Source organism: Galleria mellonella, unplaced genomic scaffold, assembly GCF_026898425.1.
Source record: "Galleria mellonella isolate WM207_F2 unplaced genomic scaffold, CSIRO_AGI_GalMel_v1 utg89, whole genome shotgun sequence".
Lineage (NCBI taxonomy): Eukaryota > Metazoa > Arthropoda > Insecta > Lepidoptera > Pyralidae > Galleria > Galleria mellonella.
This window is the reverse complement of record NW_026442169.1, coordinates 255,074-268,497: the sequence shown is the minus strand read 5'-3', so window position 1 is coordinate 268,497 and position 13,424 is coordinate 255,074. Positions and strand designations below refer to the sequence as shown.

Here is a 13,424-nt window from a genome sequence, read left to right as displayed (position 1 = left end):
TTCAATAAAAACTACTGAAAAACTGTGTAACATTTATAAGGAAATATAAAAAAAAAAATATGACAATAATCAATTAATTTCTTGATTATATAGACGTTGGATGACTTCTTTGAGTTCCATTTCATTGGCACATCCTAATAATAAATCATCAATTATTTGCTCGGAGACTCTGCAAAAATTTTATATATTATTTCATTAAGCAAATTTATCATTAAAATAATTTAGTTAGCATGCAATAAAGATTAGCTTCTCTGTCCATACAGAAGTTTATTAAATTTGCTGAATTGCATTTTTATATTTTTTTGGTGTTATGGTCGCCTCAAACGACAGATAATTTTCATACAAGCATAGCATTTTCGTAACCACTATTGTAACAATCTGATAGATATTTGTCACGATTGTAGATGATGATGATGATCATCATCATCATATCAGCCATTAATTATCCACTGTTGGACATAGGCCTCCTCCATAAGAGGGGTTTTGCCAGTAGTTTTTAGAGATGTTTAAAGAGGGACGCTGCTGCCCATCCCCCGACCATTATGTTTCCTTAGTCCCCTTTTATGACACCCACAGGAAATGGAGGGATAACCCATTCTATACCGGGACCACACAGTGAATGATCAACTAATTATAATATATTTTAATATTATAAACATGAAAATGACTTTGTTTGTAACCGGCTTTTACCAATCTTTTAGAAAATTTGGTTTGAGGTGGAGTAGAACATAGACTACTTTTGTCCTACAATATATTAAGCTTTTTATTAGTATATCATAGTCAGGTAAAAACAGAAATACCATAAACATTCTATAACTTATATTTACCTGCCAATCACCTCCCATGGCTTTCCAACCACACTGTTGGCATACATGGGACTTGTGAGCATGTGCTGAACGAATTGGGTCCTGTATTGAAATAGCTTGTCGGCCGTCTGCTCTGGAATATTGAACGTGAGCCGAAAACGTTCTGCATCCTTGATAGAAGGAGGTTTTTGATAAAGTGGCTTGGGGGCTTTCTTCTGAATAGTCTCTTCCAGTATCTAAGGATTAAATATCATTTAAGGTAAAATTTTTATTATAACTATTCTAAAACATATTTTTTTATACCACGAAGGTAGCAAACAAGCATACAGCCCGTCTGGGGGCAAACGATCACTGCAGCCCCATCGGCTATACCCCATAAGCTAGAGATGTCACTTGCGTGTTGCCGATCATGACGAACCCTTAATATATCCTTTTTGAAGAACCCCCTATTGTAGTTTCTGGGAAAAACCTCAGCAGGGAGCTCATTCCGCAGTCTGAACCTTAGCGAGAGAACACTCTTCTGTAACCACTCTACACACAACCACTTGATTTCTAGCGTGTAAGAATAAATTACCTGTTGATATGCTAGAAGTCATGCCAAATTCGGAAAGACTTATAGCAAGCACGTCGTATGCAAGAAATTAAACTTCATGTGGTACAAATCGGGGGTAAAATTTGTATCAGTTTATTAACAGCTCTGGCACTTCATTTTACAAAATTTATATATATATATATATATATATATATATATATATATAGACCGCCATTGGAAGTGGACAGAATCCATACTAGGATACCCTGTGTAATGGTATTCTGGCCCCCATACTCGGCCACTGGCTATACAAGGAACAGATAAGTAAACCATATTGTTAAATGTAATTATAAAAGTCTGAAAATAATAATAATAATAAATGAAATTAGGTTGCATGAAATACTAGTAGGTACCGACCCGTAGTAATTGCGGTGTACTGGGCTGCCGAGGACTCTCGCCGCTGATGCAGACCAGCTGAGCATTTTTAGCGCCTGTTATTTTCTCATTCCTGTTACTGTTACAAGAACTGAAATATTAGAAGAAAAACATGCGCAGGCGTTTGTAAATATCTACAATCATCTAATTTTCAACCGACTTTAAAAAGAAGGAGGTGAGTATCTCCTCCTGTTTTCTTTTTTATCTGAAAGGAGTATATCCTTTTAATGAGTTTTTTTTTATACAACTTAGAATAGCAAACAAGCTGACGACCCACCTGATGGAAAGTGGTAACCGTCGCCTATAGAGACATGAGCAGTACCATGGACATAACAGAGTATACTGTTTCGCCCATGATACCCCCCATGCGTTGCCATTCCTGAGGATTCAGGTGTTATTTCTCTGTACCCAGTAAATTCATGCCAGTATAAGTATGAGATTAAAATATCACCAAAGCCTAACTGCGGTTGCCGACCCGCTTGTCAAGTTTATGTTGTATTTGAGTTAAATATAAGCATGTACTGTCTAATAAATAATGTACACGCAAATAGTATCTCAGCGAGGGGAAAGGGATTGTTAGCAATGGAGTTTGACAGCCCCATTGCTAGCAATATGCCCTATTAGGTCGACCTCCACGTGGTTCCCCCTGGAAACCATCGTGAACAATTCTTGTTGAATTCGTCACGATGGGCTAACTGACCTGCTTCATCCTCACCTATCATCCTTTACTAGTGCCCCGCCGGTGTATACCGATAGCGCTGGTGGGGTTACCATTCCATTATCATCTATTAAAAAAAAGTGTCTTTAATATCAAAGTAATATCAAAGTGCAATATATCCTTATAATTTACTGAATAACTATAATATAATTGCAGAGACAAGCGCGAAACGGTAATGAGCTCTAATCATAGACAATTCTAGTTATATTCTTTACTGGATCATAGACTATAAGAGACCGAGATCCTGCCTACAAGTACTTATAAATTATACACATGTTGAAGTATATATATACATTGCGTACATTGCATCATCATCTTCCTGCCCTTATCCCAGTTATTATTTGAGGTCGGCGTAATATGGTTTTATTCATATTACTGAGTATTATTATTTCATATTATTAAGTATTTGGCTTATAGTTTTACGACCAGCCGCCTGCCTGATGTCAACCCACTTTGGAAATATTTTTTTATGTATGTTTTATACAACTTAGAATGGCAAACAAGCTGACGGCCCACCTGATGGAAAGTGGTAACCGTCGCCTATACATATGAGCAGTACCATGGACATAACAGAGTATACTGTTTCGCCCATGATACCCGCCATACCCCCCATGCGTCGCCATTCCTGAGGACTCAGGTGTTATTCCTCTGTACCCAGTAAATTCACGCCATATCCCACCCTTCAATTGTATAAATAAATAAATAACCACAAAATCATGTGACTGATGTCCAACAGTAGTACAAATCAAAAACAGATTAAACGATAAATTTTTTCGATTTATTATAAATTTCACTTTAGTGTTTCAGTAGTAATTTGTACAAAATTTGGTAACATTTTGAATTTTTATTGAAAGAGAGTGTAAAACTGTTCAACCCTGGATGATGGTCGTTATAGTACCTTATATATATAAAATAAATAAATCGGTTGAAAATCTCCACAGGATTGACCTACTGAGGGTTCTCTTTTTCCTGGTGACCCAAATGACATTCGTGGCGAATAAATTTTATGTCACGTCTAGACGTGTCGCCCCAGGGGTTGGTCCCCCTCCCGTGCCATATGTACTCTTAACTATGATGTCATGAGCGGTCCCTTCAACTAATTACCTAACTATGTGTATATATATGTATATATATATATCAACGACGTATGTGTTTTTTTCACAACACACATATATCGTTTGATCCTCAAGTTGGGATACCCTGTTTTATTAGGAACCAGAGATCGAAACTAAGGCGATGCACTGAGTATTTCTAGACCTGAGTTAATTCTGAAAAGTTCATTTTCTTAATTGACTTGCCCTGTAATTCAACCTGGGACCTCATTTACACAAATGACATCCCACAAAAAAAAACTGCGTGTTATTTATATTTTTATAGATTATGACAATTGAAGACATAATGTTTTTATGTAACTTTAAATGGCAAACAAGCTGACGGCCCACCTGATAGAAAATAGTAACCGTTGCCTATAGACAGACTTCAGCAGGCGTATTGGTAACCGCAGTTAGACTCCATCCCATTCCTTGACCATTAAGCTTCCTTAGTCATCTCTTACAACACCCACGAGGGTGGCCCATTCTATACCGGGTTCATACGGCAAATATATTGTAATATATATATTTTTTTACAACACAAGGGGCAAACGAACATGCGGCTCACCCGATGGTAACTGACTACCGCCGCCTATGATCACCCACAGCATCAAAGGCATTGCCGGTGTGCTGCCTTTTAAAAAGGAATATGCTCTTGAAGGTTATAACGTCGTATCGGTTCGTAAATACTGCAGCTGGAAGTTGATCCCAAAGAGTGGTTGTGCGTGGAAGAAAGCGCCTTGAAAAACGCACGGTGGATATATTTGTAACATTATGGAATGTAAAAAACCAACTTGTTAGTGATCAAAGTTGCTGCCGTGTGGTCCTGGCGTACCGAAAAATACCCGTTACGGACACATGGACAGAAATAGCATTTAATGGCAAATTGTTTGATCTAAGTGTCTGTGAGGTAATCTACTCTAGTAGCAATGCAGTTCTGATTGACTCGGCCTTGACCAATGCGATGTTGATCTCACTAATTTATCCATCACTCAATCAAATTTGCGGTACGTACTTAGGTACGTACTCGTACATGTTTTATACGACTTCTAAAACGAATAGGTTATGTTTTATGCGACTTCCATCATACATCAGCCTTTAACTGCCCATTACTGAATATAACGTAAGAGGGACCCTACTGCCCATCCTTCGGCTCGTAATTGAGTTATATATATATTTTTTTGGGTCCTGCTCATATTAATATCGTGCGATTGAGGTTGCCGTTTTTTTACGAAGCAAAAAAACTGCTTCTTACCAAGCAAAGTCTGTCATAAAGGCTCACAAGTTTTTATTAAATTGGGTACTTGAAATAATTCAAATATTAATTAATAAATCCAAATGACAATTCAATAATTTTAATTTGAATTAAGAATTGAATGTTTTAGAATTCAATGTTTTTAAAATTAAATGTTTTTAAATTGAATTTAGAATTCAATGTTTTTTAGAATTGCATGTTTTCAAATTGAATTTAGAATTCAATGTTTTTTACAATTGCATGTTATCAAATTGAATTTAGAATTCAATGTTTTTAGAATTGCATGTTTTCAATTCGAATTTAGAATTCAATATTTTTAGAATTGCATGTATTCAATGCGATTTTTACCTAATGAACAATAAGTACGTTTTAACAGTAACAACGTAGTTACTAAACTTATTTGGGTTTCTGGCACAGATTCAAAATTTACCAAATACAATACCGTTTATACCATTTAAATACAATGACAGTTCACCATTGTAATATTGCCGGGAACACGGCAGAATTGATTTCGTATACCGATACAGAACATTAGATGGGAGATACGGATAGTGGAAACGAACTCGGGCGAGTCACGAAACCTCGCTTCCCTGGTGGTTCCAATCGATCCCTCAGCCTTGACCTTCCTGTATATGACGACTGACAGTATGGCAGGGAATGGAACGCGATGGTACTAATGCGCTGGCCAAATATAGTTTTTGTCGGAAATGACAAACGACTTGGGGCGCAGTAGCCACTCTAGATATTGTTTGCGGTAAATTTTTATTTGCATTGGTCTCATGAAAAAAGATTAAGTAATAGAGAGATTTGAACTATAGTGGAATCTCTTACAGTCTACCGTTTAGAAGTTACTTTTCAATTTTAAGGGCTTTTACCTTCTTCAGGTCGATTGCTTGGGTACCTCTGTCTCATTCGTGTTTCAACCGTGAAGCAGCTGTGGTTGCATGGCTGTGTTTCGGTTTGAAGGGTGGGATATGGCGTGAATTTACTGGGTACAGAGGAATAACACCTGATTCCTCAGGAATGGCAACACATGGGGGGTATCATTGGCGAAACAGTATACTCTGTTATGTCCATGGTACTGCTCATGTCTATAGGCGACGGTTACCACTTTCCATCAGGTGGATCGTCAGCTTGTTTGCCTTTCTAAGTTGTATAAAAAAAAAAGTATATCAATCCTGTCTTACCCTAAACTGATTTCTTAGATAAAATTGTATCTACTTTCCCTAATCACGGAAAGAGAAAAACTAATGTGCACCAATAATTAAGAGAGATGTTAAAAAATTTCAGTTTATTTAAGTTCAGCTAATATATGTCGAATAAGATCAATATTTTATTAAGTTAAAGTGGCGCATGGATTCTTCTCTTTCCATCGAGTTTATACAACACTCTAACACTATATGCAGGGGGGAGGGATTTTTAGTAATGCGGACTACCAGTTCCATTGCTAGAGATATACCCTGTTAGGTCAACCTCCACGTGATCTCCCCTGAAATCCCGGAAAAGGGATTGTTAGTGATGGAGACTAAGAATCCCATTGCTAGCAATATACCCACCAGCCAGGTTGACCTCCTCGCGGTTCTCCCTGGAAACTATCATGGTTAATTCTTTGTGAACTCGTCATGATGGGCTAACTGGCCTGTTTTCATTCTCATCTATCACCCTTCACTGGTGCTCCGCCAGCGTATCCCGTTAGCGCAGGCGGGGTTATCATACCATTTTCATCCATCAAAAAATAAATCCCCTGGGAACCATAGTGCTAAATCTCAGATGTATTCATCACGATGGGATAACTGACCTATCTTTTCATTCTCACCTGTCATTCCTCACTGGTGCTCCGCCAGTGTATATCGTAAGTGTAGACATGGGATTCCATTCAATTTTTTTAATGGATTAAAAAAAAACACTATACACATCATCGATGGTATCACAAACTTGACAATGGGGTGACTGGTTTTACGATTATATGTGAATGGAAAGGCAGATCAGTTGGTCTATCGTGATTAATTCATCAAAAAATTATCCATGATAGTTTCCTTGGGGAACCGCGTGGAGGTCGACCTGATATAGTGGGGTTATTTATCCCCATTATTAACAATCCCTTCTCCCTCCAGTCGTGTGTAGTAGTCCCGGCATAGAATAGGCCAGCCCTTTCCCGTGGGTGTCGTAAGAAGCGACTAAGAGAGAGCGAGGGATGGGCAACAGCGTCTCTCTTTAAACATCTCCAACGCCATACTGCGGTTTCCAACCCGCCTGCCAAGCGTGGCAACTACTGGCAATACTCCATGGGAGGAGGCTCATGTTCAACAGTGGACATTTAAAGGCTGATATGGTGATGATGTCCGTTGACTTACCATCATGTGGTAACAATATTTAGTATTTACAATAGTCAGTCTTTACATATATATATATATATATATATATATATATATATATATATATATATATATATATATATATATATATATATATATATATATATATATATAGTTTGGGAAATGAAGTCACTCATTCTCCAACGCCATATCTCGATTCCTCTAACAAGAGTAAATTTATTTAATTGATCGACAGACATGTAACTCATAAACTATGAGAGAGAAGGATAGAACTACAATATAACTAATTGAGTAAGCCGTAAACTTGTATGCTATATTAAATAGTTTATTTTAAACTGACTTCAAAAAGAACGAAGTACGCAATTCGGTTGTATTTTTTTTATGTTTGCTTTTTTTTTATACCACTGAGGTGGCAAACAAGCATACGGCCCACCTGATGGAAAGTGGCAACCGTCGCCTATAGACATGAGCAGTAGCATGGACATAACAGAGTATACTGTTTCGCCCATGATACCCCCCATGCGTTGCCATTCCTGAGCACTCAGGTATTATTTCTCTGTACCCTGTAAATTCGCGCCATATCGCACCCTTCAAACCGAAACACAGCCATGCAAACACAACTGCTTCACAGTTCAAAACGTGGTTAATTCCTGTCAAATTCTTCACTCAACAAACGAGCCAACTGACCTGCATTCATCCATTTGCATGTATTGATAGCGCAGGCATGGTTACCAATATTATTATTATCTTTGAAAAGTACTTAAAAACTGTTTCATTTTCGATATCCGGTGATAATCGCATATTATTGCAACACTGCGGAATAGAATAATGTGACCTCGCGTTATCTGCCGCGTATTTTAAGGGCCATAAACTGTATAGGAACCGTAGGCGGCACAGTTAGTAATTGAAATAAATTGTCCTGATAACAGTTACGGCTGTGTAATACCTCGAGGACGCGACGGACAATGTGGATGATAATGGCAATAACGTATTAATATGAATATGCAACTGGCCATTTAAAAAAAAAAGAATCATTTAAATCGGCCCATCATCATCATAATATCATGTGTTAACTGATAAACATAGGTCTCCCACTATTGGAAGGTTTTATTCTTTTCTAAACATTATGTAGCTTGTATGGATGTGAGACTTGGACATTAACTCAGAAGGAAACTTAGGGGGGAAAGGGGTTGTTAGTGATGGAGACTGAGAATCCCATTGCTAGCAATATGCCCAACCAGGTCGACCTTCTTGCGGTTCCCCCTGGAAACTATCGTGGTTAATTCCCGATGAATTCATCATGATGGGTTAACTGGCCTGTTTTCATTCTCATCTATCACCCTTCATTGGTGCTCCGCCAGCGTATCCCGTTAGCGCAGGCGGGGTTACCATACCATTTTCACCCATCAAAAAAATAGATCAATGAATAAATAGATAGAGCCTTTGAAATGTGGTGCTGGAGAAGAATGGAGAAAATTAGCTGGAGGGTTAAGGAAAAGAGACAAATTATTAGTATATAGGCAACGATTATCACTTTGCGTCAGGTGTCAACTGCATAATGCATAAAAATTGTTTCCGAAAAAGATTCCTAGATGGCGTTAGTGTTCAATAATTATTACAAAGCTGACGTTGATGCTCCTTTCCACTTTGAGTGTTGCTGGAAGAAAACTCTATCAGAGTTAAGCTCGCCTTTGTACTTTTGTTTACCTCTGTCATATTTTTATAACTGATGTGTACAATAAAGTATTAAATAAATAAATAAATAAGCACACAGTCGCGGGAAGGTATATCTAATGATTAATAACATTAAAATGATTAGATTATAATTTTATTTTAATCTATATTTTTAAATTTATTAGCTTGATAATAATGATCCAATTGATTGCCCAATGATTCAACTTGTTTCACTTCGTATAGATAAGGTTCCGGGTCATATAGCAACCAAGCTTTCCGCATTAATAATCTAAATGTTTAAATCTAGTACTGCTTTTATTTATTTAATGTATTAATTAGTTATTTATTTAATATGCATATATTTATTTCGAATATTTAGTCGTTTACTATCTATATACATTATTGATTCCTATGGGGTTAAAACCCTGCATGAATTATAATATGATTTGCTTAGTATAACCCGCCGATGTAAATAGTACACCTTTGTTAATATTACGCTCTCAATGCGAGAGGCGTATTAAACTCGGCGGGTAATGCAAAGCCATCATGATTCGTGTAAGGCGAGCACCTTTTTTATGCAACTTAGAATGGCAAACAAGCTGACGGCCCACCACTGATGGAAAGTGGTAACCGTCGCCTGTAGACATAACAAAGTATAATATAAAAAAAAATGTTATTCCATCAAAAATCGAAACCGAAATCTCTTTTACGTAAAATAACATTATTTCCTTTGCAACAGGTAAATAATATGTTTATGAATATCTCTTATCGTATATAAATAGGTATAATTAAATAATTATGGATATGTATATATATATATATATATATATATATATATATATATATATATAAATGCATAAATTTTTATATCTTGTATTGATAATATATGATATGTATTTCGACCCAAAGGTTGCCTGGCAACGTATGCATTCGAATATTAAGTATTAAAGTTGACACCTTTATTAATATTATAAATTCGAAAATGAATTTGTTAGTTCATGTTTTTTTTTGCTCATGTCTGTAGGCGACGGTTACCACTTTCCATCAGGTGGGCCGTCAGCTTGTTTACCATTCTATGTTGTATAAAATATATATATATATATATATTTTTTTTTTTTTTTTTTTTAATCTCTATTTTATGTCACTGTATTTGACTTAAAATGTTCAATTGTCATTATATATTTTTGTTTATGAAATAAAGAGTTAAATAAATAATAAATAAATAAATAATTTGAAACAAGGAAAACACGGGCTTGGCAAGAATTGTGATTGGACAGTTATACTGAAAAATAACAACTTGATAAAGTAAAAATTCCTAAATTATTCTATCTTTCCGATAATAAAGATAAAGCGTTTCCACACTTTTAGAACATTACGCAAATGGGGGATTAGTGTATATTTTTATTAAGAAATAGTGACATATAGATAATTTCTTTAAATGCGTGACACACAAATTGGCAATGTTATCACATACTTAATTCGATTGAAATATCTATCTAATCGTACCAATGCAACAACCGTCACTAGGGACTATGTGAAAATTGATAAAGATCTGCTTGGCTGTTTGTTTGTAAACTTGATTATATAAAAATAAAGGTATATATGAACTGTTCAATGTTTGAAGTCCCTGTACTGGAATTTTGACAGTTGTTGCCACGCTTGTCAGGCGGGTTGGCAACCGCAGTTTTCTTTTTTTTTTTTTATTGGATGATAATGGAATGGTAACCCCACCCGCGCTATCGGTATACACCGGCGGGGCCCCAGTGAAGGATGATAGGTGAGGATGAAATAGGTCAGTTATCCCATCGTGACGAATTCCACAAGAATTGTTCACGATGGTTTCCAGGTGGAGATAGACCTAATAAGGCATATTGCTAGCAATGGGGCTGTCAAACTCCACTGCTAACAATCCCTTTCCTCCCTGGCATCAGCAGTTAGGCTTTAGTGATGCTTTAATAGGGATGCAGCTGCCTTCCGCAATGCCTTCTAACATGTGCAACCTTCAGTTTCCGAACTGGAGGCCATACAGTACCTGGGCTTGCCCAGGTATTGTAGGCAATGCCAGGATTGCTGACTGGAATTTTTGAAAAGATTTTTGAGTACATTTTGAAAGGATTTTAAAGCAGTCCACGGGAAGGGATAGATAGGGTGTCACTATGTGGAAAGATGTGGGATACGATAGTGACAGCCGGGGGTACGTACCGAAAGAATTATTCCGAAAAAATTATTCTACTGTGTCCATGGTACTGCTCATGTCTATAGGCGACGGTTACCACTTTCTATCAGGTGGGCCGTCAGCTTGTTTGCCATTCTAAGTTGTATAAAAATAAATACCGTACAGGTCGAGCTAAATAAAACCGTTTAAAAAAGATGGACCCAGGGAAGAAACACATATTATCATCTCAGCCATTATCCGTCCACTGCTGAACATAGGCCTTCCCCATAGATTGCCATAATGGACGGTCCTGATATATATTTATATTTTTACGTATATATAAATCATATATTTTAAAATTTCGTCCTTGGTTTTATGTAGTTATATAGGAGATAAGTCTAAAGTTTAACTAGTCGACTTTGCTAATCAACAGTCATATTAAGGAAAAATATATTTCTAGATATAAAAATAATTATCAGTAACAAACATTTGTTTGTATGTATTGTACATGCGGAATATACTAGACATTCCAAAGTACTGGGATTAAACGTATGTGAATACGTAAGCTTGAGTTTATCGATATAAATACAATTGTTTGTTAGAGAACCTAGATAATCTATTAATTCAACTGTTGATTTTTGAAACAACACATTTTTCCTCTATCTATCTATCTATTTAAGAGCTGCGCTCTTATCGATGGAGCTCTTGCCACTCACTACGATTTTCAGCGAGTCTCTTCACCTCTTGATACGACACGACACCAACTCCTTCCTTGATCTGCCTGATGTAACTATGTCTCGGTCTCTCTCTCCCCCTCCTTCCTTCTATCTTACCTTCTATTATAATGTTCATAAGTTCGTCGTGTCGTATCAAGTGTCCCAACATTTTTCCCCTTCTGTCCTCAATAGTTCTAATAATTTGTCTTTTTTCCTTAACCCTAAGCAGGACCTCTTCATTGCTAATTCGATTTTTTTCGACTTTTTTCCTCATACTTGTTAAATCGGAAAGAAAGAAAAAAATACTTTGTAGCCTTTCGTATTAACGAGACGCACGCAATGAAATCTAAATACCAAAATATGGGGGGGAAAGGGATTGTTAGTAATGGAGACTAAGAATCCCATTGCTAGCAATATACCCAACCAGGTCGACCTCCTCGCGGTTTCCCCTGGAAACTATCATGGTTAATTCCTGATGAATTCATCATGATGGGCTAACCGGCCTGTTTTCATTCTCATCTATCACCCTTCAACGGTGCTCCGCCAGTGTATCCCGTTAGTGCAGGCGGGGTTACCATTCCATTTTCATCAAAAAATAAATACCTAAATATTATTGAGTTAATGAAGGACAATTATTTGTGACTAGCTTTCATCCGCGACCTCGTCCACATGACTGTGACATGTTCACTAAATGGAATAGTAGTAAAATGTAGCCTACGTCCAAATGTCATGTGTATACAAAATTTATAGCTTAAAAAAAATGTTTTAATTGTTACCAAATAAAGACATATCGGCTTGAGTGAACGCTGATTTCCTCTCTAGCAATTAGTCAGCGATTTGTATATGGGAAATAAAGCGTAGGTGTAACATTCTGGTAACGCATTGCCGATCAACACACTATATTTTTGTCTCTATTTCTTAAATGGTAATAGAAAGAGAGCATAAGATTTGCGCGCCTTACTGTGGTTGAACATTTAATGGAATTCCTTATATAGACACGCGATGATTTATCTCGGAATTTAGTAATTTTTTATGTGTGTAGTTGTGAAATTTAAATATTAAATTAGATTTTAGAATGATAACTATTTGTTTACTAAATGATTGAACTCTTTTTTATTAGGGTATAGTTTTTTTAATACAATATATATATATATATATATATATATATATATATATATATATATATATATATATATATATATATATACTACTAGCTGACCCCGTAAACGTTGTTTTACCACTTAATGCGAAATATAAAAATCGCGATTAAAAGACAGGGGTTGATCGTAAAATGATGAAAATTTAAAGTTGTGTGTATTTTTCAATGCTTAATCATAATAAAATAAAAATGGAAAAATATGTTAAAAATATAAAAAAAAAATTTTTATGGAGAAGTATGAAAAATAGATGTTGGCCGATTCTCAGACCTACCCAATACGCACACAAAATTTCATAAAAATCGGTAAAGCCGTTTCGGAGGAGTTTGGTAACAAACACCGTGACACGAGAATTTTATATATAAGATATATATATATATATATCTTATATCAAAAAACAAATTATAAATCTTTTATTTTCAGTTTTATATTTATCAAAATGTGTCAGGTATCGTTGCGTGTGCCATTAGGAACTGTTTTTCAGGTAGTTAAAATAATAATCACAATGTTAAGACAACAATGGCCTAAATAGTTAGTAACATAATTTTA

General features: G+C 36.1%; 2 protein-coding genes across 5 annotated transcripts in view; one reads left to right on the top strand and one right to left on the bottom strand.

The window, feature by feature from the left end:
• The window catches only part of LOC113519922 (unconventional myosin ID), a 295,622-nt gene that overhangs the window by 233,351 nt on the left and 48,847 nt on the right, over window positions 1-13,424 (top strand). The window lies entirely within an intron of this gene.
• Window positions 21-13,424, bottom strand: part of LOC113519928 (uncharacterized) — an 82,287-nt gene continuing 68,883 nt past the window's right edge. For 3 of the 4 annotated variants that reach the window (XM_052902262.1, XM_052902265.1, XM_052902263.1), the window contains 3 exons: window positions 1,756-1,864; window positions 828-1,042; window positions 21-169 (listed from right to left, as the gene is read on the bottom strand). In XM_052902262.1, coding sequence (XP_052758222.1) covers window positions 70-169; window positions 828-1,042; window positions 1,756-1,864 — 424 coding nt within the window. In that variant the 3' untranslated portion in view covers window positions 21-69. The remainder of the gene's footprint in view (window positions 170-827; window positions 1,043-1,755; window positions 1,865-13,424) is intronic. The other variant, XM_052902264.1, reaches the window with a different exon arrangement.